Source organism: Manis javanica, chromosome 11, assembly GCF_040802235.1.
Source record: "Manis javanica isolate MJ-LG chromosome 11, MJ_LKY, whole genome shotgun sequence".
In the NCBI taxonomy this organism is placed as follows: Eukaryota; Metazoa; Chordata; class Mammalia; order Pholidota; family Manidae; genus Manis; species Manis javanica.
This window is the reverse complement of record NC_133166.1, coordinates 67,578,120-67,604,402: the sequence shown is the minus strand read 5'-3', so window position 1 is coordinate 67,604,402 and position 26,283 is coordinate 67,578,120. Positions and strand designations below refer to the sequence as shown.

Sequence of the window (26,283 nt, the reverse complement as noted above, 5' to 3'; positions counted from 1 at the left end):
CTAAAAATTACTTCAAAAAATTACTTAATCTTTTGCAGTCCAGTTATCCTCTTGCATAAAATAGGGACAATGATAATTATGTCTACCTTATGCAACTGTTTGGTTATTAAATGAGATAATTCATATAGATTGCTTAGAATAGTAACAGTGCCTGGCCTGCAGAAAGTGCTCAGTAAAAGGTAGCTGCTTTTATTTTATTTGTTTTTTGTTAATTCAGTCTACAGTTACTGTTTTAAAGAACATGCACTTTGAGTTTTTCCTGCCATGCTAATGGGGTGATAGAGTCCCAGAATACCTACACTGTGTAGTTCTGCATTTGCTAGGCTGCTTCCCAGGGTTTTGGGTGAAGAATATAACTGAAACCAAAGGAAGTCAAATAGTTTAAATGGAGATTAAATTCATGTCCTTGGATTCAGTAGCGTGTATAGCTACTGGAGCCAACTTGCTAAGTAATACCATTTCTTTGATGATCACAGTGCTTTGCAAGAAGAGCAATGTTAGTTAACATGAACAAGATTAATATTGAGAGGATTTAAGCATGAAAGTTCTGGATCACAGATAACAATATCAAAATAAAACACTTAATTTTTCACTGTTAAATCACTTATTTTATCTTTTCAGTATGATCGCCCAGGAGCATCCCCTAAGAGGAATCATGATGGAGAATGCACAGCTGCTCCAAGTAAGTCAGGGGTCTCCTACTGAATGTTTGCCGGAATCTAATTGTATAGTTATAATGTAGTGTTATCATTTATATTCAGATATTTTTATATAGTAGTTATAACATATATTGTAGCATACTTTATATATGTATAGAGATTATATTGTAAAAATATAGAGTTACTTCTTTGCAGTTTATTTTCAGTATTTTAATCTGCTAAAGGTTGTCCAGCAGCCCTTTGAAAATTTTGTACGGCTATATAAGAAATTAAAATGCTTTAAAAAGAGTGTGTATTTTTGTTACTTGTTATATTTAAATCTGCTTAGTACCAAACTTTTGTTTTGTCAGGATCATTTGCTATTACTGTAGAGGCATAATATTCTTCCTTCAAGAGCCTAGGTGCTAGAGTTGGACACACCTGGTTTTAATTCTGCCTCTCTCACTTTGAGCATGTTCCTTTCTTATTGATAAATAACAGTATTTCACAGCTGAAAGAGGTAAATGAAATTATATGTAAAATACCTTGTGCACCTCCTCAACTGCAGCTATTGTTACTATACATAAAGAGAAGTTGTTGCTTTATTTTTTAAATTAGCTTTCATTGAGCCCCCTCTTTTCTCCCCATCATCATGCCTTTGGAAATTAAAATGAATTTCACTTAACTTTTAGTGAAAATTAACAAATTGAATTAATTTAATAGGCACTTCCTTTGTACTTTCAGAATCAAAAATATTTTTCTTTGGGTTATAGCCAATCAGCAGATAGAAATCCTGGAACTGGAAGATCTGGAGAAAGAATGTTCCTTGGCTCGCATTCGCCTCACTTTGGCTCAGCATGATCCATCAGCAGTTGCAGTGGCAGGTGAGAATTTAAAGTCTGTCAGTAGCAACAGCATAGCTTAGGGCCAGGCAATCAATGGTCATAGTACGCTAGTTGGGTATAAAGCATGCCACTGTTATTCTGAGGTATTCACCAACAAAGTTTACTTTGGGCTCATTTGCCATGGTTGCACAAACAGTTTTTTTCCATTTCCACAGGAAGTTCATCAGCAGAGGAGATGGTCACTCTCTTGGTTCAGGCTGGCCTTTTTGACACTGCAATATCACTGTGTCAAACTTTTAAGCTTCCCTTAACACCAGTCTTTGAGGGACTTGCTTTCAAGTATGTATGAAATTGTCTTTTTGTATCTTAGTTTTCTAATGCAAAAATATACTATTTCTTAGTGTAAAGTAGTAGTCACATGAGCCAGTATTCTATAAGCCAGTTATATTTTAAAGAAGTGTTTCTGTTTAGTTCACACAATGATTTTTTTCTAGTTGATTGTGATTTTTATTTTTTAATCTTGCTTTATAACTTCTCTTGAGGAATCAGAAGATCTGGCATTCCTAGGCCCACATTCCCATATGATAATAGATAACCTGGGTTAAACAGTGGTGTCCATTTTAGACAAGGCATATGGTCTATTCAGTCCTTCAGGATATCTATTGTTCCCTGTAAGCATTATTAGAAAGGACTTCTTACTGAGTTTACCTTATGCCTAAATACTAGTCAGTAGTTTGTGAATTGGAAATAGTTTGTAAGCTTTCAGAATTTTTCATCATCCGTTTTCTCTTGGACGTTAATTCTCTCTTAATACTTATCGATGACCTTGTGGGTCAACCTGTTGTGTGACTGTGTGGAAGTGGGAGAGCCAATACTCCTGTAGTGAATTCATCATATACAAGAGCCAAAGTTGTCATCTTAGCTCTAGTTTTAGCAACAAATAATGTGCTTTTCAGCAAATTAATTTATTATGTGTGGAATCATTTTCATTGCAGATGCATCAAACTGCAGTTTGGAGGAGAGGCAGCACAAGCAGAAGCCTGGCCCTGGCTAGCAGCCAATCAGCTCTCATTGGTCATCACCACAAAGGAGTCTAGGTACATGCCTAGTGTGCATCTGGCACTATGAGCGTTCACCCTCCGTCTACTTCCTCTGGGCACCCAGTTTATGTCCACCTGAAAGTACCTCAGCTACTTCAGAATTCTCTAACAACCTGACCCTCAGAAAACTGCTCTTCCTTGAATTGCGTTTATAATTTGGCTTATGCAGCTTAGTGCTTTAGAATTGCAGCATTTTACGATTTGGATGTCCTCTGACATTAGTTTTCAACACCTTAATTAGCACACAAGAATCATTATTAAAATATAGATAATGAGATATCACCCTTATCTTCTAAATCAAAACTTCTACAGGATTCTAATGCTTGATCAGGTTTGGAAACCATGATCTGACCCAATTTCCTTCCCTCAGACATCCACAACAAAGAAGTTTTATGAATTGTGAAATCAAGTCAACTTGTGTGGAGAGAAGTACAAGAATGCAGGTCATCTAGTTTCTAGTGCTACCCTGAAGTCACACTGACCCAACTAATAATAATGTTAGTTGCCATTAAGCTATATTATCAGTTCAATTGTGAGCTTCTAAAGATCTTTTCCTTATAGATAACATGCTTTGAATGGTACTATAAATGTCTGTTAAGAATCTGGAACTCATTAGCTCTTTTTGCTTTTGTCAAGTGCTACAGATGAAGCGTGGCGACTATTATCAACTTACCTGGAAAGATACAAAGTCCAGAATAATTTATATCACCACTGTGTAATCAACAAGCTCTTGTCTCATGGAGTGCCACTGCCAAACTGGCTTATAAACAGTTACAAGGTAAGTGGTTTCTTAACCTGTAGAGAATAAGAAGCTGATCTTTATCATTCTGAATAACTTCACGAGATGATTAAAATGAAAAAGAGTGATAATTTATGGAAATACACTGATTGTGGACAGCTTCTCAATCTAAAAACAGTAAGAAGCTTAACTTCAATTCCACATGAACTACTGGGTGTTCATATTGAAAAGTGCTGCAGGTTTAAGTGGTGCTGGAGTTTTTATGGCCAGCCAGTTTGACAGACATTCTGACCTAATTCTTCAACACATAATTGTATATGGGTTAATAAAAGACATTTTCTAACAAAAGAATAAAGTAAAGTAAAATAAAATAAAAGTTGTACAGGTTAGTGATCAAGTGAATGCCTGCTTGTGTGCTCACTGAACAATGAGTATATATATTTAGAATAGTAAGTATATGTGTAACACAATATTCACTATTCAATACTCAAAAACTCATAGGAGTGCGCGGAGTAGTTTTCAAATACTACAACAGTGTTTCAGTTTTTGTCAATATTGAGTTTTTGAACTGCCTGCATTAGAACTATTTGGGTGGTGGACTTCAAAATACAGATTCCTGAACCCCACCCCAGACTTAAAGAATAAAATTTAAAGAATCAAATTATCTGGGGCTAGGATCCAGGGTGTATGTATTAGCAAGCTCCTAATTTGATGTGATTCAGTCTTAAATTTGAAACTACCATTACCATATCTGAAATACAGTGGGTAGACTAGGGAAAGAGAATATAAAGCTGGAAGTCATGAAAGTTAATGTGTTTTCACGTAATTAGAGCCCTTCCAAACTGAGGTGTATTCATTTTTCTATCACTCTGAGTTCAGTACAAATTTAATTCAGGCATTTAAAATTAGTGATTCTTTTAATTACTTTAGTATCTGTCATTCAGATATTTCTGAGAATTAATGTGAATATATTGTTTCGTTAGTACACATCATTTCTGGGAAGGTTTGTTGACTTTTGCTTCCATGGAAACAGTAGAAAAGAACTAAAATGTATCTTAGATCACAAAGCAGGGGCAGAAAGCCACCTAACCTTACAAAATGCCCAGAGGTAACTGGGCTCCTCATAATCCAACACTTACTCCAAGATAAAGAAACCAAGGTAAGTAAACCAAGGTGCTCATTTACTTACACTGAGAAGTATAAATGCCAGGAGTCAGACACTCACATCCTCTGGCCTTTGCCCAGATAAGATGGATATAGGTAGATGTTCTTAATCACCAACTTCTTACAGAAGGTTGATGCCGCTGAGTTGCTCCGTCTGTACTTAAACTATGACCTTTTAGAAGAAGCTGTGGATTTGGTTTCAGAGTATGTGGATGCTGTTTTGGGAAAAGGACATCAGTACTTTGGAATTGAGGTAGGCATGTATGCACAGTTCATTTTAATTTTGTATTATCGTACTCAGTCAAGTGAGGATCTGACAGTAAATTGAACTATCAAATAATGGGTTCAACTTTCACCCTTATAGTTTTATAACTAGTTTTCTTCAAAATCAGGGACTGGCACTACAGTTTCCTATTTATAAAATGGGAATACTTTCTGTTTTTCTTCATAAAAGGAAGTGGCTTTAGTATTTGGAGGAATTAGATAAATAAGAACAAAATGGTATTTTGTGTGTGCCAAAGACTGTGCTGAGTCTCTGCAAGTTTCTTCTCATTTAATCCTTACAGCCCCCTATCAGAGACTACTTTAATTGTTTCTCTTTTTTTTAACCCATGAGGAGACAGAGGTTCAGAGGTTAAGTAAATTGCCAAAGCTTACACAGATGGTAAATAGGAGAACCAGGTCTACAATCTAGGGCTAGTTAACTTCAGAGCCAAGTTCTTCAACTCTCAGAAATGTATTCAGGACTTCAAAAGTTGAGTGTTCCTTTTCCAATTTTTTTTTCCCAAATAAAGTTCAGACTGGAAATAGTATGATTTATTTAGATGCTATTTAAATTTTAATCTAATAAAAATTTGAAGTTTTTTTTTAGTGTGATTATCCTTAATAAGCTTGAGGACTCCTTTAAGTTAAGAGAGGACATGAATTTAAAAATGCATTTGACTTTACTGACAAAAGAACAAGTTCCCTAGTTGAAGAGAAAAAAGGAGGGGTCCAGCTGTGGGTGTGTGGGTGCACACATGTATGTTCATGTGCGCACACAAAATTTCTTATTGTGAAAAATATTAGAGTGTTTTATGTTACTGAGGCCTGTGAAAGTACCCAGAAGAAATGGTCCACTTTTCAGATTTTCTTCAAATTATAGATATTTTCCCTTTCAGTTTCCACTATCTGCAACAGCTCCAGTGGTGTGGCTCCCATACTCTTCTATTGATCAGCTTCTCCAGGCTCTGGGAGAGAATAGTGCCAACAGTCACAACATTGCAGTAAGTAAATCCTTCATGAGGTATTGTATAATTATGCCCATACATTAGCAGTTACACCTTAAGCTTGCTCTTGAGTTCTCAGGATTAAGGGGAGGGCAAAACTCACTTGTCTTTAGCATGCTGCCCCAAGTCCTTTATAAAATGATTAGTTAAATCAGATGTAGCCTCTCTGGTTCTGGGAAGAGAGCTGGTAATGCTTTTATTAAAAATATTCGTGTGATTTGCATATTTAGAAAATTCACTAGGAAAACAGGACTAGGAAAATTGTATATAACAGAGAAGTTGGTTTTATCAGTAGAGTTACAGAGAGATTCCTGTACTGAATGGTAAGTACATGAAGCAGTCTGGCTGACATCTTTATTAAGGGGGAGCCTGGTAGGTGAAGTCAAATTGATTAATAACTTCAGTCTTCTTCAGTCCTTGACCTCTTCTCTAATGATTCCCTTCTTTTCTCCTATAGCTGTCCCAGAAAATACTTGACAAATTAGAGGACTACCAGCAAAAAGTTGACATGGCAACACGGGATTTATTATATCGTCGGAACTTGTGATCCAGATAGTTGCCTAGCCTTTGTAGTCTCTTGGTGCCTCTTCAGGCTTAAGACTTTACCCTACAGGAACCCTGTATTCCAGGCCGATTTGTATACCTGTAAATGATGTGTATATAACATTCAAGTCTGCATTCTGCCCAACAGATGGGAGCAGATGAGTCATAGGACCTGTGCTTGCTGGCGGTGCTAACACAAAATTTCTGGTTTTCAACATTGTTCTCAAAACAGCTGCTTTTGTATATGATTCACAAGCTTTTTTAGAGTTTATATTTTTTTAAACTACCGAAGACATCCTTTATCTGCAAATTAAAACCCACCTCACTTTCCAAAATAGCTGGTCATTGTTGGTTTGTTTAGCTGACCACCAAAAGCAAAGCAGTCACTGCAAACCCTTTCATCCTTCCCTAACATTTTTTGTAACTCGGTGGAATTATTTTGGTCCATAACTGACATGTATTTTCTGTATTGCAAACAGGTTAATGGCTTTGCATACTCTCTTCATTATTTACTGTGGAGTTTTTGTAATATTCAATAAAGTACTAAAAATTTGCCTACATTAAGCCTAAAATATGAGCAGATAAGAAAGAAGCTATCTTATTTTGAATCTGATTATAAGGCTTAAATTGAGTAGACTTTTAGCTAAGAAAAAAATTGGAAATCCACCATCTATGAAAGTAACAGATTTTCAAAGTAAATTCCATGAACTCCTGTGCTTTATGATAATCAAGCCAGACTTGATCATACATTTATTCTTATAATGTATTGGACCAAAATACAAACTTTCCTGGTCAGATTCAGAAGCATTCATGCCTACAAACTTTGGAGGAAGTGAAAAATAAAAGCTTGGATTTAATCCTGTGTATTTTATCCTGTATATCATTATCCTTTAAGGAAAATGATCTGTATACTACTTGCTTGTGTGTCCCTTGACCTTCCTAAGTTCTTCTTAAGTCTTTAATTTTTATACTATAAATACCATATATATATTATATATTTTAAATAACAAATGAGTTTCACTGTGGTACTATTACTGGTAGGTATTGAGTATTATTGGTTCTTTTTTCATTTTAGCTCTGCCATGATTAATATGAAGTGTTTGATGCAGTTAGGGACTGGGAGAGCCAATACCCTCCCAGCTTTCTAAACCAGTGGCTTCCAACTATAGCAAAACACACACACATATATAACCAAAAGAAAGGTTTCACAAATACATATCCTCACTTACTACATACCTTGATGTTTTCATGAGTGACTAATGGATTATAACCCACAGTTTGAAAAATAAGCAAATCCTCTTGTGACCATTTCTGGAGGACAAGCAGCAGTTTGAGACTGGCTCTGTTCCAGAAATTTACCCATTTGCATTGTTCAAAGCAGTGGTTTCCATGGTGGCTGCTGACAAGACACTGACGTGTTTTTCCTGTCATCACAATTTTGGTTCAAGATCTAGAATCCATGCCGGAACCAATCCAGCTCTGTGTCCATTTTCTTACACCTTCTTCACTTTGATTCCCTATTAGAGCAGAAGGTGTCCACATTCTTTCACTTAACTTTTCTCACCACTTTGGGTCTGAATTTTTTGTTTTCTGAACCATGTGATATTTTAATAGACCACAATACATCATTATTCCTTGTCTTTTCCAACTCTGGAAATTTTCTGATTACAAAGTGTTATTAAAATAAGTATTAAATTTTTTAGTACTGAACTACCATTAAATTACGTGTGACTCTTAGAGGAAACTTCATAGTTCTTAATTTAACAAAATGTAATTGACAAGGTCCCTAACTTAACACCCTATGACAATAAGTAGGTATCGCTTGTTATTAGAATTTATGACACACCGAGTGTCATATTGATCATTCTTACCAAGTTTATCACTGATTTTTGTCACCTTCCAAGAAAGCTATTTTGTTCTACAAAGCTATCTTGGTGTACTGCCACTTTCGCTAGGCCAGCTATATGTCACCAGTTAACTACTGATTCTCCTCTCCCCATTCTGATCCCCTCCCAAAGCCCAGGCAGGCAGTGGTGTTTTCTAAAAACTTCACTGCACAAGGCTTATGTTTTTTTTAAACAAAAGCTTAAAAACTGAATATAAGAAATGGAAGCCTGTAGAAACCTTGGACTGTCCATCCCCACAGATTTTGCCATTGGCCACCTCTTAGTTCCCAGTCTGCTCTTGTATGGCAGATACCAGCATTCCTTGCTCTTAGGGGGATGCAAATATAAGTGGGATTTATATTTAATTAGTCAACAAATGAAAAGTATCACAAGTAACATATCTCAACTCAATTAGTATATTTTTTTTCTACTACAGCACAGTCTATTACAGAAAGTTGTTAAGTTTTTGTTTAATCTTAACAGTTCTTTCCAATTTTGTATCTAAAAACATAGGTAGGCCTGTACTGGTTTTTCTGAAGACTGACCTTAATAACTAACTCACTAAGCCACAGGAATTTTTTATCCTGTATATCATTTGTGCATCTGCATAGAGCTCCATCAAAAGACCACAGTTTATTGTTCAAATGATCTATGCCAGTCTCTATGGACTGAAAGTAGGTACTCCAGTAAATGAGGTTTGATGGTTTAACTTCATAAAACACACAAGGGCAAATAATTTATAATAAAGAATATACATGGTCTTTGTTCCTGATTTCCTGGCATGGAACTTCAAAACCCCTTGCAATTTCCTGAATAATGGAAGTCTTTATTATGCTACGCTAATGAGGGGATTCTTGGCAGGGCCCTTAGATGTAGCTTCAGAGCAGGGCCAGTTACCAGGAAGATCAGCCCTGTGATGGTGATTATGGGGTTGAAACTTCAGGCCAGCTCATCCTTCTGAGAAGACTGGAGGGTTGGAAACAGTTCAGTCGGAGTCACAGTAGTCAATGACTTAATCAACCATGCCTATATAAATGTCCCAGTAAAAACAACATCAAGGTTGGGGAGAACTTACTGGTTGGAGAAAACATTGTGCTGGGCTGGTGACTGACATGCCATGTCTCCAGAGGGAGGCAGCATGGGAGTTCTTTGCTTCCTCCCAGACCTCACCATATGTATATCCTTAAAATAAAACTCTAAGTATAATGCTTTCTAGATTTCAGTGAATGGTTCTAGAGAATTATTAAGCTTGGGGAGATTGTGGAAACCCCTGACTTCATGTCCATTCAGAGGTGTGGGTGGCCTGGGGACCTACTTGAAACTGCCCTTCTTAGGAGTAGTCCTGTAGAGGGCTGAGCCTTAAACCTGTGGCATCTGATTCTAACCCCCTAGCAGCTAGCACTGGATTTGATCAAAATATACCCAGCTGAGGGTGAGACAGTAAATAAGTGATACAATTTAGGTAAAATACATCATTCTGCCCTACTGAAACAGACTTCTGTAGACTGTCCACCTCTGCTGGTGACTTCTTTAAGTACCAAAAGCTAGAGCTTTAAAATGTATTCAGGAAGGTCAGCTTTTGAAATTAATATCACATACCAAGTAGATACTGCTCAATAAATATGATTATAACTAAACATATTTGAAAATAAGCTTATTCAAATGATTGTTCTTCCCATATTTTACTTGTCAAATGTCAGCCCTGATAATTTGTTTTTTACTGAAACATTATCATAACCAAAATAACGTAATTCCAGAGGTGCTTAGGCCACTGGTAATCAAGGATCAGGTCTCAGTTTTCTTTAAAGGGAGTGACTTGAACCACCTTGAGTCTAAACTCGAGCACACTTTTCTTAAAGAGCCAGGTATAAATGATTTAGGTTTTGTAATGTCATATGACATATGGCCTGTCACATATTCTGTTTCTATAGTTGTTTGTACGACCCTTGTAGGTCTTAGTCATAATCTGCCTATTCCTGGCCCACCTTCTCTGAGGCCAGCAGCAAAATATGTCTCCTCTAAAGCCAGTGGTTCTCAACCCTGGCTAAGCATTAGAATAACCTAAATTTAAAAACTTTTTTAATTTTTAAATTTAACTGATACGGTCCCTGCATTCCCACCTCTGATCCAACCAGTTGGGTTCTTATATTGCTTTAATGGTCTCCCAAAAGTTCTATGAACCTCCAGGGTGATAACTGTGGTTATAAACAACATCACCTCCAGAAATGTAAGTTTCCCCCAAGGAAAACAGCCTTTCACATTTCTATGATTTGTAGTTTAGCACATAAGCTCAACTTGGGTCCAGCCAGTTTTATACAAGAAACTGGATTTTTATTTAAATAAAAGGCTCATTAATAGTAATGAGAGCTACCATATATAATGATTGCTTTTTTTGTTCCTGGTGCAAAGGGTTTAAAACTATAAACTACACAAAACCCTGTGGATACTGTTATTAACACTTTTAGCAGTTGCAGAAACAAGTTTAGGGATGTTAAGAAACTTGTCCAAGTGAGGTAGGACAGGGAAATGGGACAAGGGTCATGCTATTATAAAATCTACTCAGCCTGTGAAAAAGGCCCATCTTAATCTTTAACTTAATCTATAGGCTGTTCTTCCTTTTCTTCCAGACCCTTAATCAATTAAGTAACTTTGTGACCAGGACAGGAGAAAGGCCTCCAAATTGTAAATGAATCTATGTGAATAAGGAATGCCAAGATCTGGGTCAACACAGTTACCTAAATAACCTTATTCTTAAGATAAAACTTCAAAGGAATTATGAATCACCTGTAATATCATGCCTTCTGCTCCTACCCAAAAGGCCCTATAAAACCCCAAACCTCCCAAATCCTTAAGCACACCTCCTCTCTGAGGTTGCCCACGTTCCTTCTTTGTGTGTATTTTTTTACCTCAAATAAAAACTCCCTGCTCAACTTACTGCATTTTGTCTCTGTGCTCTTCCAGTGCTGTGTCTTTGTTTCTTTGCTATTTCATTCAATTTTCTAAACTTAAGCACAAGTCTTCACTCTCTCTGTCCTAGTTCAAACAAGTAGGGAGGAGCTACTGAGGTCTCTGATTTGACCTTGCACGTTCAAGAACCCTCCCCATTCAGGTTGAGGTTTCTCCTAGTGTTTAACCTAGTACACAGGGAGAGACCTCGCCAGATGCAGCTGCCAGGCAACGCAAGCAATCACCTGGAATGTGCTGGAGCGGAATTTTGAGGTTTGGATTTGGATTTGGATTTGGTACTCCTATGCACAACTACCATATTTCAATGCCTGTTCTCTCAATAACTAAATCAGAAAACTGGTAAGTTTCCACTGCTGGTTGGAATGTAAGCTAGTTCAACCATTGTGGAAAGCAATACGGAGGTTCCTCAAAGAACTAAAAATAGAAATATCATTTGACCCAGGAATTCCACTCCTTGGGATTTACCCAAAGAATACAACTTCTCAGATTCAAAAAGACATATGCACCCTTACGTTTATCACAGCACTATTTACAATAGCCAACAAATGGAAGCAACCTAAGTGTCCATCAGTAGATGAATGGATAAAGAAGATGTGGTTCATATACACAATGGAATACTATTCAGCCATAAGAAACAAACATCCTACCATTTGCAACAGCATGGATGGAACTAGAGGATATTATGCTCAGTGAAATAAGCCAGGTGGAGAAAGACAAGTGCCAAATGGTTTCCCTCATTTGTGGAGTATAACAACAAAGCAAAACTGAAGGAACAAAATAGCAGCAGACTCACAGACTCCAAGAAGGGACTAGTGGTTACCAAGGAGTGTAGGAGGGTGGGCAGGGTGGGAGGGAGAAGGGGATTGAGGGGTTTATGTTTAGTACACATGGTGTGGTGGGTCACGGGGAAAACAGTGTAGCACAGAGAAGGCAAACAGTGAATCTGTGGCATCTTATTACACTGATGGACAGTGACTGTATTGGGGTATGGGTGGGGACTTGATAATATGGGTAAATGCAGTAACTATAAAAATATAGTAATTTATCCTCCATTTAAGTCGTCCTGGGCAAGGAGGGTCGCAGCGAGATACCCTTTCAGTGACCACATTGTTTTTGATGTGAAATCTTCATAATACCTTAATAAAACAAAAAAACTGCTAAGTTTAAAAACAGCAAATTCTCCCCTGCTTCTGTTAATTTTTCAGAAATCTTGGGAGTCTAATGTCAGGACACTCTAATCTAGATATTCCTCCCATAGGCAAGAAAAAAAAAGAACTGTTGTTACTTATATTAAATGTGTGAATTCTCACGCATTACACTCATTCAAACCCTGGGTGCTTAAGTTCCAGAAAGTGCGTATGATACAGGGAACAAAACAGACAAGTCATTACTTTCATGGTTTTTTCATTTAACAACCAATTTGAAGGTTCATCTGTAAGGGATAAGGTATTGTGAGAACCAAATGCAATTCCATATACAAAGCACTTAGCACCTGACACATAGTAAGTGCTCACTAAGCATTAGATATCGTTAGTATTATCTGGTAGTGACTAAATTAGCTTCTGGGGCTTTACAAATAAATACCCGTACATCCTTCTGAAGCTTAGTTGAGAAGAAGGAGACAGGTATCAACAAGATGTCAAGTGGTGGGGTGGCACTCAGCTTTGAGACATAAAGTTCAGAGAAGTAATACCTGCCTGCATTGGGTCTTGAGGAATAAAAAGTATTTCACCATGTGATACCATAATATTCCAACTAGTGTGAAGGATTAAAGGTGAGGAGATGCTCCAAGTGGGTGGCTCCAGAGGGGTAAAGAATTGGACAGGGGAAGAGAGAATGCTAAAGGAAGATGAGTCTAATAAAGCAGTGGGCCAGGTTGGAAAGGCTCCCGTATCCCATGGCAACAGTTTAGGCTTTCCCCTCCTATACAGTATAATGTGATTTTTTTCCAGTTTATCATTAAAACAGTATTAAATATCATCTGTATGCCCTCAGAAAAAAATTTACGTAAGTATGAAACCCACTATTCTACTTTACGTTCCATGCTATACCCAAAGTAAGCATAAATAATCAGGGCGAAACTTAGGGAAGGTCCCAGAAAGAAGAACAGATTCCGATAGGAAAAATTACAACTGAGGGCCAAGAACAGGAACAAGATGGAGGCTAGTGGGGTAAAGAAAAGTAACCGCAAAAAAACGCATGGGTGGAGCCCGCCGTAACGGGAAGTCGTTCTAAACTTAGGTCCTTCCTCACTATTGGCTGGACTCACCCTTTTTCCTTTCCTTTTGGCTACTGGTTCCTTCAATTGGTCAAAACAACCAATCGCCTAGCCCGTAGGTAAAGCCCGCCCTGCTACTGAGAAGACAAAGGAGGCGGAGCCGCGTAGACTGCCCAGGGCGCTTGCGCGGGAGCGCGCTCTGCCGGTTAAAAGCGGATATTTGGCGGAGGCTGTGTCGCGATGTGTGAACATTGGTGACGCAGCGTCGTGCCGAGTGCCCGCCCCTCTCGGTTGCCCGACGTTCGCGGCTCGCGATGGGGAAGAAATCCCGGGCGGTACCCGGCCGCAGGCCCATCTTGCAGCTTTCTCCGCCGGGTTACCGGAGCAGCACTCCAGGCCGGGACCTGGAGGCAGAACCCGACACCGAGCCGGACTCGACGGCGGCGGCGCCCAGCCAGCCATCCCTAGCGGCGGCGGCGACGACCACCGCGGGGACTGCGGCCTCGCCTCGGGACGACTCGCCTTCCGAGGGTAAGATCGCATGAAGGACCCGGCCCGTAAGCGGGGAGGCCAAAACTCGTAGCCTAGTCCTCTCGGCGGAGCCCTGCGAGGAGGAGGGGCCGGGCCAGCGGCGTCCGCATCCGAGGCCTGCGGGAGGACGGCTCCGCGCCTCGCGGCTGCGGGAGGGGCTGACGGAGCCGTGCGCGCCCGGCGCGAGCCGACCCGGCGGCGCTCTCTCTCTGGCGCAGGGTTTGGCCGGGGTGCCTTGAGTCTGTCTGCAGTGCCCACTTCTGGTTTGGGTAACTTGTGGGGTAGATGTGAGAGTTAATTTCCACGTCTGAGGCCTGGTAACAGTGGAACATGGCATTTTCTACACGTCTCCTGCTTTAACCTTCATTTTTGTTGAAATTGGGACCCTTTAAGAAGTGAGCAAGCCCTTTCTATAATGTCAAAGTCTGAGTGACCCCGAATTGGCAGATATCCCAATGGTATTCCATTGGAGAAGTGGAGCCTGTGGGTTACCAAGTACTTGTTCCTCCTCGTAATTGTACTTAGATTAAGAGTGTTAAATGGCGCTATGGGGGCCAGACGCCCGACAAGCCACGACCATTTCAGGTGTTAAAAAAATCACGTTGGTTAACTCAGGCGAAAGAAAGTACTGTAGTGTGCTTGTTGTAAAGGCGCTCCGGTAGTCTGCAGAAGATTGTGTGTGTGACTTTTGTATTATTTCAGATGTTTTTATATACAATGTTCAGGTTCTTAATGTTAAAGTCACCAGTCAAATGGAAGATTCTAGCCGTGCTTGTTTTATCATCTCCCAATTATTTGGGTCATTGATGGATTATTCATATTGTTTTTAAAGAGATGAAATGTAGTCTTGAAATGTCAAATTAAAGAGTGTCATTTCATTTAGAGTGTGTTATCTGGTCCGTCGTCTGACTAGCCTTCTTTTGTTCACTCTCTAAACCCAGATGAACAGGAAGTAGTGGTGGCGGTCCCCAGAGTTGTTGAGAATCCTCCCAAACCAACCATGACCACCAGACCCACAGCCGTTAAAGCAACAGGTATAGTTCTATTTTGTTTTTTAATCCTTTTTACAAAGTCCATCATTGGGATCAAATTGGGTTTGTGTCTTGAGTGTTGAAAAGCGTGCGTGTTGCTAATTGCTATTTCCTTAATAAAATGGAAATCGATCATCTTTCTGAGGGCTTGTTCGCATACACTTCAACCAGTGTAAAATTTGTTGTTGCTTTTTTCTCGGTACCCAAAATACTTTGTACTACTTTTTCTTCTAATTACATTTTGTGACTAGTTTTCTCGCTCCCCGACTATCTTGGCCTTCTTCAGGGGTACTAACAATGTCTTTTCATTCTATTTCTTTTCTAACTTACTGCTTTGATGGGTAATTAGCAAATGTTTGTGGACCTGAAAATTGCTCTTATTAAATACTTTTTAAGCATGAAGGAATATTTGCAACAGTGATATTGTAGACAAACTTGGGTACAAATGACTACTCTAGCATTCAAGACCACCTTGGTCCTCTGTAAAATGGATCTTTCAGCCCTAAGTTATTTTTAGGATTAAACTGAACAATTTATAAAGTTCAAACACACAGCAAGTGCTAAGAGAGTTTGTTTACCCTACTCTTCACATAAAGGTTAAAATATATTTTGACACTAATTATTCTATAGGTAGTCCTAATTTTATTATTCGTAGTTTGAAGTGCTTTTCTACTATATAGCACCTGAAATAATAGATGCTTGTTCCCCATCCCCCCTCCCATTTGCCACTGGAAGAAAAGAAAAAAAAACAACCCAGTGTGGTTTAGAAAAGCTAAAATTTGGCTCTGAGAGGAATTTTGAAATTAGAAAATACCATTTTGTGTAGACTACACACATTATTTGAGTTGTTTTCTGAGAATCATGTGAAATGGATAGAATTTAAATGTTCCTTTGAGAAATTTCCTTGATTGCAGTCAGCATTTAGGCCTTCGTGTGACTTACGAACAGAAATGTTTTCATTCTGTCCAACTTCATCCAGCAACAGCAATATATCAGCTTTATTCAGTTCTTACCTACCAGTTGGTATAAGGCATAGAGAAAGGTTTGTCAAACAAAAACCAAAGAGAATCACTTTTCCTTTATTTGCATGGCTTTGTGTAACTATTAGATACTCAAGAATTGCCTTTTTTTTTTTTGTTTAGGTGATTTTAGTTAAAGGATTTTAACCTTTATCGCTGAAAACATGCCAGATTTCTTTCCACAGAAATAAAAATTTGAAGTATTCAAAAAAGTATGCTTTTATAACGTAATAGAGCAAGTGTGTCTAATACTTCAATTCTAAAAAATTTTATGTATATGCATGTGAAACTAGCTGTGTAAAATTTCAGAGTAAGTTCTCTTAAATTAGATCAGTAGACTAGTATGATAGTACAACAGTGTTTAAGCATCTTCTAGGAAAGGGTACTTAACTGTGGCTCCCCAGATGAGTGTCAGAGGTCTGTAAATCCCCTAAAATTGCACTCAGGTGTGTTTTCCTGGGAGGGGGTCCATAACTTTTATCATATTGTTAATAGTTTCTGTGACCAAAAGAGTTATAAACCACTCATTCAAACAGTGTTAGAGGAAATGATAATTATTAGAAGTATAAGGAAGACATAGGTACTGTTTGAAGCTTATATCAGGAAAGTAAGGTATATATCTAAGAAATAATTTACTGCCTGAGAGTTAGTTGATTTCCAGATGTCATGGCACTATCCATTAAGGGTTAAGTATGTTGAGTTTGAAGACTTTAGCACCCCCCTCAAAAAAGGACTGCTAATTTCTGTGGCTCTGAAGAATGATTTTGCTTCCTCTAGTTACAAGTAGCAACATCTCAGTAATAGTAGAGAGTGTGGTCCTGTGAGCCTTTTATTTTTCTAAGAAGAAGCAGTTTTACATAATACTGTGAACATTTATTTTCAGTATTACTCTAAATTCATGCCTGTTCCTTATGTATGGACTGAATTTTCAGATGTGTAGTTAGAATTTACATGCCTTTCATGATGTTTTTATCTTGATTTTATTCCTTTATCATTACTTTTTGTCCCCTTAACATTATTTCATGTAATTCTATATCATCAGATTAATCATAAAATAATATTGCATCAGGTACTATGCTGTAATTTGTCTTGCTGGTCATCCTATTTGAGAGCATTTGAGTTCACAGCTTTCAGTTATTTAAATAAGGCTGCTTAGACTCACAGACTCCCAAGAAGGGACTAGTGGTTACCAAAGGGGAGGGGTGGAGAGGGAGGGAGAAAGGGATTGTGGGGTGTCATGAGTGGTGCACATGGTGTGTGTGGGGTCATGGGGAAGGAAGACAATGTAGCTTAGAGAAGACAGATAGGGACTCTGGCATCTTACTACACTGATGGACAGTGACTGCAATGCAGCATGGAGGGGGACTCGATAATAAGGGTGAATGTAATAACCACATTATTTTTCTTGTGAAATCTTCATGAGAGTGTATATCAATGATACCTTAATAAAATAAATAAGTAAATAAGGCTGCTTAGAAGATTTGTGCAAAAAAAATTTATTTTAATTCTTGGGGTTATATCCTGAAAGGTGGGATTGTTTGGCTAAAAGACGGAGAGTTTTGTGGCTCTTGGTACATGTTACCAGATTATTCTTAAGAAATATACTGGAAAGTGGGAGCGGGAGGAAGGGCGGTGGGGGCGGGCATGGAAACGGCTCCAGGCTGTGGGAGGCGGAGGCTCACGGGTCGGCCGCCGTTGTCGCCAAGGCGCGCGCAGGCCCCACCGCGGCCATGATGATTCACGGCTTCCAGAGCTGCCTCCAGGACTTCTTCGGGCCGTGGAGGCTGACGGCCGCCAAGACGCACATCATGAAGTCGGTGGACGTGGAGAAGTTAGCTGATGAACTGCATATGCCATCTCTCCCTGAAATGATGTTTGGAGACAACGTTTTAAGAATCCAGCATTGCTCTGGCTTTGGGATTGAATTCAGTGCTACAGACGCATTAAGATGTGTGAACAATTACCAAGGAATGCTCAAAGAAGCCTGTGCTGAAGAGTGGCAGGAAGGCAGAATGTCATTTGGTGTTCTGCACTCCTGAATCTGATCCTTCTCATTCTGCTGTTTGAGGATGGAGAGTGAGCACCCCAAGGAGGTCATCAAACCACACGACTGGACCTACACGACCGACTATAAGGGGACATTGCTGGGAGAGTCACTTAAGTTGAAGGTTGTGCCTACAACAGATCATATAGACACAGAGAAACTGAAAGCCAGAGAACCGATTAAGTTTTTTGAAGAAGTTCTCCTGTTTGAGGATGAACTTCATGATCATGGAGTTTCAAGCTTGAGTGTAAAAATTAGAGTAATGCCTTATAGCTTTTTCCTGCTGTTGCGGTTTTTCTTGAGAATCGATGGGGTGCTTATCAGGATGAATGACACAAGACTTTACCATGAGGCCGGCAAGACCTACATGTTACGAGAATATACATCACGAGAGAGCAAAATTGCTAATTTACTGCACGTTCCACCTTCCCTCTTCACGGAACCTAATGAGGTATCACAGTATTTATGGATAAAGGAGGCAGTTTGTGAGAAGCTGATCTTCCTAGAGAGAATGGATGCCAACCCTGCAGGCTTGCAGGGAAGCAGTCCTGTGGAATAGGATGAGGTCCGGCGCCTCCTCGCCTGGAATCTGACCGGAGGCCTCGGCTACTTGAGGTGTATTTTTATTGTGAGAGTTAATGGCCTTGTCTATGTGCAGATTTTCTGTAGCCCTAAAGGAAAAAAAATAAAAGGTGATTGCAAGCAGCTTCCACTCAGCTGTTGTCTGTACTGTCTGTCTGCAAATCCATATTCCAAATTGGTACTTCTGGAGTGAAATTTGGATTTGTAAACTCCTGAGTTGGTGGGGTCTCATCAGTCTCATGAGCAGCAGGTACGACCCGCATCCATCATGGAGCACTGCCTTCTGGCATGAGGAGGCTGATTAAATCGCTGAGTGGCAGCACCTCGGGACCCCGTAGGGGTCCTGACTGAGCACATCGGCCAACTGGCTCTTTACCTCGGGCTCTGTGACGTTTGTTCACACTTCTGGAGAGTCACGACTTGCCTTCTAGGAAATTGATCTCAAACTTTAATGATCTTTAGCCACAAATTCAAAAAAGGTTTCCCCCCTAAATTTAAATTGGCTTTTGAAGTTTAAAGAAAGTTTCAGACTAGAACTGAATGACTGGGGTTTTGAAGAACCTAGGGTGTTGTGTCCATGGCAACACTTGAGTAGGGTTTGCCCGTGCCCGGTGGGGCGCAGAGCTGTCTGTCCCCCCCCCCCCCCATCACCTGCAGGTGCTGTTTCTTATGTGCGCTTCTACTTGTACTGACATTGTTTACGTCCATTGTTCTCGCGACCTCCAAATGGATACATCCATTAAATATCAAATTTGTATTGTTGTATAGCTAATTTTATGACTTGATTTGGTCCCAGATGATTTGGGACCCCTGTAAGGCACAGGAAATCAGGATTTTGTTGGCTTTAAGAAAATACATGGCATGTTCACTGTATGTTAAGTATATCTGTATTTAATGTTTTCTCTTAGGACAAAGAAGTGTACATATTGTACCTAGCTCTCATTTTATTTGCCGTGCAAATTTTAACAGAATAGACTCTTTATTCACACAAATGGTAAGAAATGAAAAACTTGTAAGAATATTCGTTAGTTGAAGTTTCTGGGCAACATATGTATATTTTTAACTTGATTCAGGTGTCTTAGTCCCTGAGTCAGTTTTCGATTACTTATTTCAAGAATCCATTGTTAAAAATTTTAGGGAATTAAAGAATTGACCTTTCTATAGAGAGCAGGCAATAGATAGGATGAGTCAACTTCTGGAAGCTTCATTAGCTTATTTTTGTGGAGAATACCAAGAAAACCTGTATTTGTCCATTGCTAAGTAAGACACATACCATTTTATATTTATTTGTTCCAACTGTCTTTTTGTAAAAGGATAAATAATAAGGAATTACTGATGTTTTGCTATTTCATTTATTTCAATTTTTCTTGAAGCTTAATTAAAAAATATTCTGGCATACCAAAAAAAAAAAAAAGAAATATACTGAATAATTTTGTTGATTCTAACAAGATCAAGTATGCTCATTTCCCCAAAACATTGAGTTCAATAATTTTCATTGACTTTGCTATATAATAGGCAGTATGTTATTAGGAGCTTAGAAGAGTTTTGATGTGTGTACTATGAAAAGCTCTGAGGTGAAGAAAAAAGGAATAAGTGGAACCTTGTTTTAAACCTATTTGCCCTTGAGACCCACTCTGAGCTGGGGAATTACTCCTGCATGGGGGAACTTTGCAATCAAAATTCCATGCAGCTCACCTGCTTGGAACCTTTTTATCAAAGGGGATAGAATTAAGGCCAGTGACCTAGGTGATTATTTCTCTCAATGTCTCTAAACTAAGGAGTGTTTTTATGTAAAAATATACATTTCCCATCCTCTCCTCCTCCCAAAAATAACCACCAGTGATGAATACTAAAGTGTAAATCTTTTCCATACAGAAATGTCTCCTTTTATGTAGTTCTACCTTGTAAGGGTATTAACTCTTATTCATAAAATCAGGAAAATTGACTGGCATACCCCAAAACAATGAGAAATAAAATATTTGGTAACTTGAAAATGGAAATATGTTAAATAAATGTCTACTTAAAAGTCTAATGAGTTTAAAATGATTATTTAGTGTAAGAATTTAACTATATGCTAAAAATGACAGCAAGGTTTATATAACTGAAACATTGATTGTGAACTTTTGTATGATAAATGAAGCAACTTAATTTTACTTTAGGTGAACCCATTGATTCATTTTTGGAATTTTGACAAAGAAAAATAGACTTTACTTCCTGACATCTGTTTGTTTGTTTGTTTGTTTATTGATTGGTTGAGAACACAGTGTGCTAGGCACTGGGAAATTTAGTCTTATTGATGGCTAAAGTCTAACTAGACATTAACAATTTGTATGCCTACTATAATGAAATGACATATAAAGAGGGGGTATATATGCTCACTTAGTTGTAACATTAGAGTAGCCACAGATGATACAAAAGGAAATGACACAGCAGTGTTACAGATATCATACATACTTGAATTTGAGGAAGACATTGATAATTGGTTCTAGCTGTTTTTGTTGATTTGTTTTGGTTCTTTTTGAGTTCCATTTTAATTCACTTCTTTGAGAAAAATCATTGGAAAAGAGCTTTGTTTTTCACTTCCATGAGTTTTGTTTCATCTGCTAAACCCTAGTTGGCTTACTTGCTTGCCAGTTACGGCAACAAGATGGACACATAAATGAACAAATTCTAAAAAAGGGATATATATATATATCAGTCATATGGTATCTTGACAGAATATGAGGTTGAATAGTTGGGCATGTATTTTAAGGAGGATGTCAGGTAGCTATGTGGATTGATTTTATTAGCTTTAAGTACATTGTGTAACTTACACCTTTTTGTTGCAGTTCAATGATTCATTTTGAGGTTATGTTCTAATCTGTAAGTAAACCGTTAACTTTTTGGCTGAAGAGGCATGTTTTATTTTGTCTTGGATACTTTCTAGGACATATTGGCATGCTTGCTTTTTTGTTTCTAGGAGGTCTGTGCTTACTTGGTGCATATGCTGACAGTGATGATGATGAGAGTGATGTTGCAGAGAAACATGCACAGTCTAAAGAGGTGAATGGAAACCAGTCAGCTGATATTGATAGTACATTGGCCAACTTCCTAGCGGTTAGTAGTGCTTTTATTTGGGTTTTTTTATTGAAGCCAGTTTGGGCCTGGATCTCAAGTGGTTGGTTAGTCCACTTGTCAGTCTCAATACCTCCCTCTCCCTTCTTCTCCCCCTCTACCTCTCTGAGAAAAATGAAAAATGGAAGGGCTTGGAGAATGTCTGTAATGGAAGATGAAGGTTGTGATTTGAGAAACTGAGAACTGAGTGTGTAGGACTGTTTATATAGTGATTATTATTTCTTCAATTTTCTGGTTTTGATATGGTTAATGCATTTGTTATTATTTTCATTCTAAAGGAGATAGATGCAATAACAGCTCCTCAGCCTGCAGTTCCTATAGGAGCATCAGCTACACCTCCAACTCCACCTCGACCAGAGCCAAAAGAATTGGCAACATCTGCCCTTTCTTCCACTACTTCAAATGGAACAGACTCAACCCAGACATCAGGGTGGCAGTATGATACTCAGTGTTCATTGGCAGGAGGTATGTTTGGTCCTTTGATTTTTAAAGAAGTCTGAAGTTCAGTCATTAAAGGTGTTCTAGGCATTCAGATTCCCAGAGGTGAAAGCCCACATGCTGTAGCCCTAGACTTTAGGGTTCTGGCCTTTTTAGATATGGTTTTTGAAAGGTGGTAAGGGGAATAGTTTTCTCTGCAAACTACTAGGATGTAATGTTTTATCTTTGCAAAGATAATTGCTTGCCCTTTTAACTAGTAGCAGATTATGCCCAAGTGAATAATAATAACCAGTCTTTTAAAAGGTCCTTTGGGGTTCAGAATACATTTTTGGACTATCAAACTTCTTTTTTTGAACCATGTTTGCAAAGATGGTTGGGAGGAAGCTGTCGTCTCATGTCATCCTCTGCTCCCACCTGCCCTGCAGACATTTGACAGTGTTATCAAATTTTTGGTTGTCGTCAGAATAGGTTACTGTCCTCCACAACAACAAAGAACTATCCTGCCCAAATGTTAATAGTGCTAAGGTTGAGAAACCCTGTGCTAGATAGCTCTGGCTTTAGAGTTGACTTGGAATGTAAGGTCAGAATTGCAGAGAAATCTATGTTTCTAAAAATTTGTTATATTTGCTTCCAGTTGGAATTGAGATGGGAGATTGGCAAGAAGTCTGGGATGAGAACACAGGATGCTATTATTATTGGAATACACAAACAAATGAAGTGACTTGGGAGTTACCCCAGTATCTTGCTGCACAGGTGCAAGGATTACAACATTACCAGCCCAGGTAGTAGTCTTGAAAAGAAATTAACCTAGAAAGATATTAGAGTCTTACCTTTTGCTAATATTGCCTCTATTTCCCTTGCTAAGTTTTTTTTTTTTTTTTTGTAGTTCTGTAACAGATGCTGAAGCTAATTTTGTAGTAAATACAGACATGTATACAAAGGAGAAAAACCCTTCTGTTTCCAGTAGTAAGAGTGGATCAATCATACCCAAACGAGAGGTTAAAAAGGTCAGTGTTAACAACTTAACCTCACTTGCTTATTTTCAGATATAAAGAACTTGACTGTTACTCTGGCACATGTATAGAAACCTGTTAATGTTTTACAGCCAGTTGTGAAATAGGATAAATTTTGTTTTTGAAAGTTTTACTTGATCCGTTTGTGTTTATTGTGTGACATTTATAGCTGTTACCCAGGTCAGTGGTTCTTCTTTGGAGCTTCAGGGTGTCATAGAGGCTCCTTGGGTCATTACAAAGGACATGGGAACAGCTAAATAGGTAGGGCCTCAAGGCCCCTTCTCCACTTCAGAACAGTTCTGTTTTGGAATTCCACATAAGATTTTTAAAATAAAAAGATAGGCTACCTTAGAAACTATACTACTAGTGAAACAAGCATTTCTATAGCCTCATCAGTAAGAAAAGTAAATTATATTCTACAAGAAGAGTATGTGTTGAAATTTATCTTAATTTAAAGATGAGTTTAAGTGGGTTTTGTTTTATTTTGTAACAAAAATACTTTTTTAATAATGTTCACTACTCCAGGAGGGAGTAGAATGAATATCTTAGTGGAAGAAATAAGATACTTGAAATATAATCACACGTTGCATTTTAGAAATACTCACTTTACTCTAAATCACCTTCACAGCGTATCTATAAGGTTATCTCATACAGAAGATGGTGAAGATTTATCCAGTCATGTGTTGAGCTGACAAAATTCTGATCTTATTTAACTCTGCCTTTTGACTTAGGGAGAATAGTGGGGAGGGTATGTGTGAGTTCACCCAGAACTAGGTTCTAGTACAAGCACGGACTTCCTAAAGTAACAAGGTTTCCATTACACACTTAAGGAAAATGGTAAAAATATATATACTAGTCTTTTGGGAGTGGGTGGTTTTTAAGGATATGCAGTGACTGCAAAACAGTTATATTTAACATGAACAATTAAATATATGTTCAAGTGAGATGATTTTATTCTTTATAGGAAGTAAATGAAGGAATCCAGGCTCTCTCAAATAGTGAGGAGGAGAAGAAAGGCGTGGCAGCATCACTGCTTGCTCCTTTATTGCCTGAGGGAATAAAAGAGGAAGAAGAGAGATGGAGAAGAAAAGTAATTTGTAAAGAAGTAGAGTCAGTTTCAGAAGTAAAAGAAGTAACTGCAACAGTAGAGGAGGTGGCAATAGTAAAGCCACAGGAAATTACACTGGACAATATGGAAGACCCTTCTCAGGAAGATCTGTGCAGTGCTGTTCAGTCTGGAGAAAGTGAGGAGGAAGAGGAACAAGATACCCTTGAGCTGGAGCTAGTTTTGGAAAAGAAAAAGGTAAATTCTTGAAGTTCTAGTTAAACACATTTTTCTCCCCTCAGTATTATCGTACTCTGGCATCATTGTACTCAATTTATAGGCATTACTGGGTTCTTGTTTTCCTTACCCTTTTATCTAGATATGTTTAATATCTAGATATGTTTAAGCTTATGCAGTAAAAATCTGAGCTGTGGAGTTGTACTTCTTCATAGTCCCTGGTCATGCTATGATCAAAGTAATGTGTCTTTGATTTAGTTTCTTGACAAATGAGCATTGCACAATTCTTTGAGAGCTTGGTTCTTAACCCAGCTATTAAAATAGAAGTTGACTTCAACCATACCATTATTTGATAGTTAAATGGGCCTTGTAACAGAAGGATTTGGAGGAACCCATAATTTCATGTACTTTCCTTTTAAAAAAGGTGGTCCTCAGGAAACCTTCCTGCTTGAGAAGCTGATTTTTACCTATTTTTTGCCTTGTTATTTCTTAGAACAGTTTCATCTACTGCTGTCTTGAATATGAAGCAAAATTTTAACAGGTGTTACAATAGTAATACCTCCTTGAAGCTTTCCCCCTTTTGAAAAATTTGAAGCTATGGAGAAGAACTAGCAAAGTTAAGCCTATCTGTTGTGTACATGTACTGGAAAATTTCTGTTAGTGAATCTCTAGAACCTGTCCTTCAAATTGATATTTGTTAACTATAATCATGAGAAAGCATTTCTTGTGTAACAAAAGAATATGGAGTAAAATGCACAGCTCTGATGGAAAAATGTATTAAGAAATTCTTCCTGTCCTCAAAAGATTTAAATTCACAGAACACACGGCTACATTCTTGCTACTCACAATTGCTTGCATATAGATTAACAGTTAATGACACTCTAACTTTATGTTGTGTTCATTGTAGGCAGAGTTACGAGCCTTGGAGGAAGGAGATGGTAGTGTGTCAGGGTCTAGTCCGTGTTCTGATATCAGCCAGCCAGCATCTCAAGATGGGATGCATCGACTTATGTCTAAAAGAGGGAAATGGAAGATGTTTGTTCGAGCTACCAGTCCAGAATCCATCAGCCGGAGTTCTAGCAAAACTGGACAGGAGACTCCAGAAAATGGAGAAACTGGTAATTGTGCTTTACATTAAACTTTAGAGTTGAAAAATATAGAAGGGAAATCCTTTCCTTTTTTTGATATGATACTTCACACACACACACAATGCTGTAAGAAACATCTGGTACATGTACCTAGTATCTAGGTATATTTAGTATCACTATAGTATAGAATCCTAGTGGTGTGGCTAAATCAGAGGGTTACGTGCATTTTAATTTGATAGATCCTGCCTAATTGCCCTCCAGAATATTAAAGTCTAAGAGCTAGAAATTAAATACTTGTACCTACCACCAAGTATAAGAATAAAACAAATAAGCACTCAGGTAACTTCAACCCAGCTTAACAGAAGACGGTTATTGGCACCTCTGAAGTTCCCTGTGCCTCTGCCATCACATACGCGTGTGCCAGACATAACCTCTACCCTGATGGTGTTAGTAAGTACCTTCCTTTAGCTTCATTATGGAGAGATCTTTAAACACAACATTTTTAGCTATTTGCCAACCTAATATACATAGAATATTAATGTATGCATTCTTTGTGGCTTTTTTCTTTTCTCTTTTTTTTTTATTAAGGTATTATTGATATACACTCTTATGAAGGTTTCACATGAAAAAACAATGCAGTTACTACATTCACCCATATTATGGAGTACCCCCGTTACCCCTTTGCAGTCACTATCCATCAGTGTCTGCTTCCCACACCCCTCCCCTTTGGTAACTGTTAGTCCATTCTTGGGTTCTGTGTTTCTGCTGTTGTT

General features: G+C 38.4%; 3 protein-coding genes and 1 long non-coding RNA gene across 8 annotated transcripts in view; 3 read left to right on the top strand and 1 right to left on the bottom strand.

Annotated features, from left to right (window-relative positions):
- Positions 1 to 7,159, top strand: part of NUP160 (nucleoporin 160) — a 70,793-nt gene extending 63,634 nt beyond the window's left edge. For 4 of the 5 annotated variants that reach the window (XM_073216565.1, XM_037018841.2, XM_073216564.1 and 1 more), the window contains 8 exons: positions 622 to 682; positions 1,412 to 1,522; positions 1,699 to 1,822; positions 2,479 to 2,580; positions 3,220 to 3,361; positions 4,614 to 4,739; positions 5,647 to 5,751; positions 6,212 to 7,159. In XM_073216565.1, the coding sequence (XP_073072666.1) occupies positions 622 to 682; positions 1,412 to 1,522; positions 1,699 to 1,822; positions 2,479 to 2,580; positions 3,220 to 3,361; positions 4,614 to 4,739; positions 5,647 to 5,751; positions 6,212 to 6,301 (861 nt within the window). In that variant the 3' untranslated portion in view covers positions 6,302 to 7,159. The remainder of the gene's footprint in view (positions 1 to 621; positions 683 to 1,411; positions 1,523 to 1,698; positions 1,823 to 2,478; positions 2,581 to 3,219; positions 3,362 to 4,613; positions 4,740 to 5,646; positions 5,752 to 6,211) is intronic. The other variant, XM_073216566.1, reaches the window with a different exon arrangement.
- On the bottom strand, positions 3,257 to 4,635 carry LOC140844434 (uncharacterized). The gene is made up of 2 exons (XR_012122706.1): positions 4,512 to 4,635; positions 3,257 to 3,378 (listed from the first exon to the last, which is right to left on the bottom strand). It is a non-coding gene; the product is annotated as an uncharacterized lncRNA (long non-coding RNA).
- Positions 7,160 to 13,571: 6,412 nt separating the features above from the next.
- The window catches only part of FNBP4 (formin binding protein 4), a 42,749-nt gene continuing 30,037 nt past the window's right edge, over positions 13,572 to 26,283 (top strand). Inside the window, exons 1-8 of the mRNA XM_017664291.3 lie at positions 13,572 to 13,899; positions 14,841 to 14,933; positions 21,535 to 21,671; positions 21,968 to 22,154; positions 22,762 to 22,909; positions 23,014 to 23,134; positions 24,105 to 24,443; positions 25,330 to 25,540. Of these exons, the coding sequence (XP_017519780.2) occupies positions 13,683 to 13,899; positions 14,841 to 14,933; positions 21,535 to 21,671; positions 21,968 to 22,154; positions 22,762 to 22,909; positions 23,014 to 23,134; positions 24,105 to 24,443; positions 25,330 to 25,540 (1,453 nt within the window). The 5' untranslated portion in view covers positions 13,572 to 13,682. The remainder of the gene's footprint in view (positions 13,900 to 14,840; positions 14,934 to 21,534; positions 21,672 to 21,967; positions 22,155 to 22,761; positions 22,910 to 23,013; positions 23,135 to 24,104; positions 24,444 to 25,329; positions 25,541 to 26,283) is intronic.
- Positions 17,187 to 18,709, top strand: LOC108399482 (TIP41-like protein). The gene is made up of 2 exons (XM_073216563.1): positions 17,187 to 17,963; positions 18,018 to 18,709. Exons 1-2 carry the CDS (start codon positions 17,680 to 17,682, stop codon positions 18,550 to 18,552), a joined length of 819 nt encoding a protein of 272 aa, XP_073072664.1. The 5' UTR covers positions 17,187 to 17,679; the 3' UTR covers positions 18,553 to 18,709.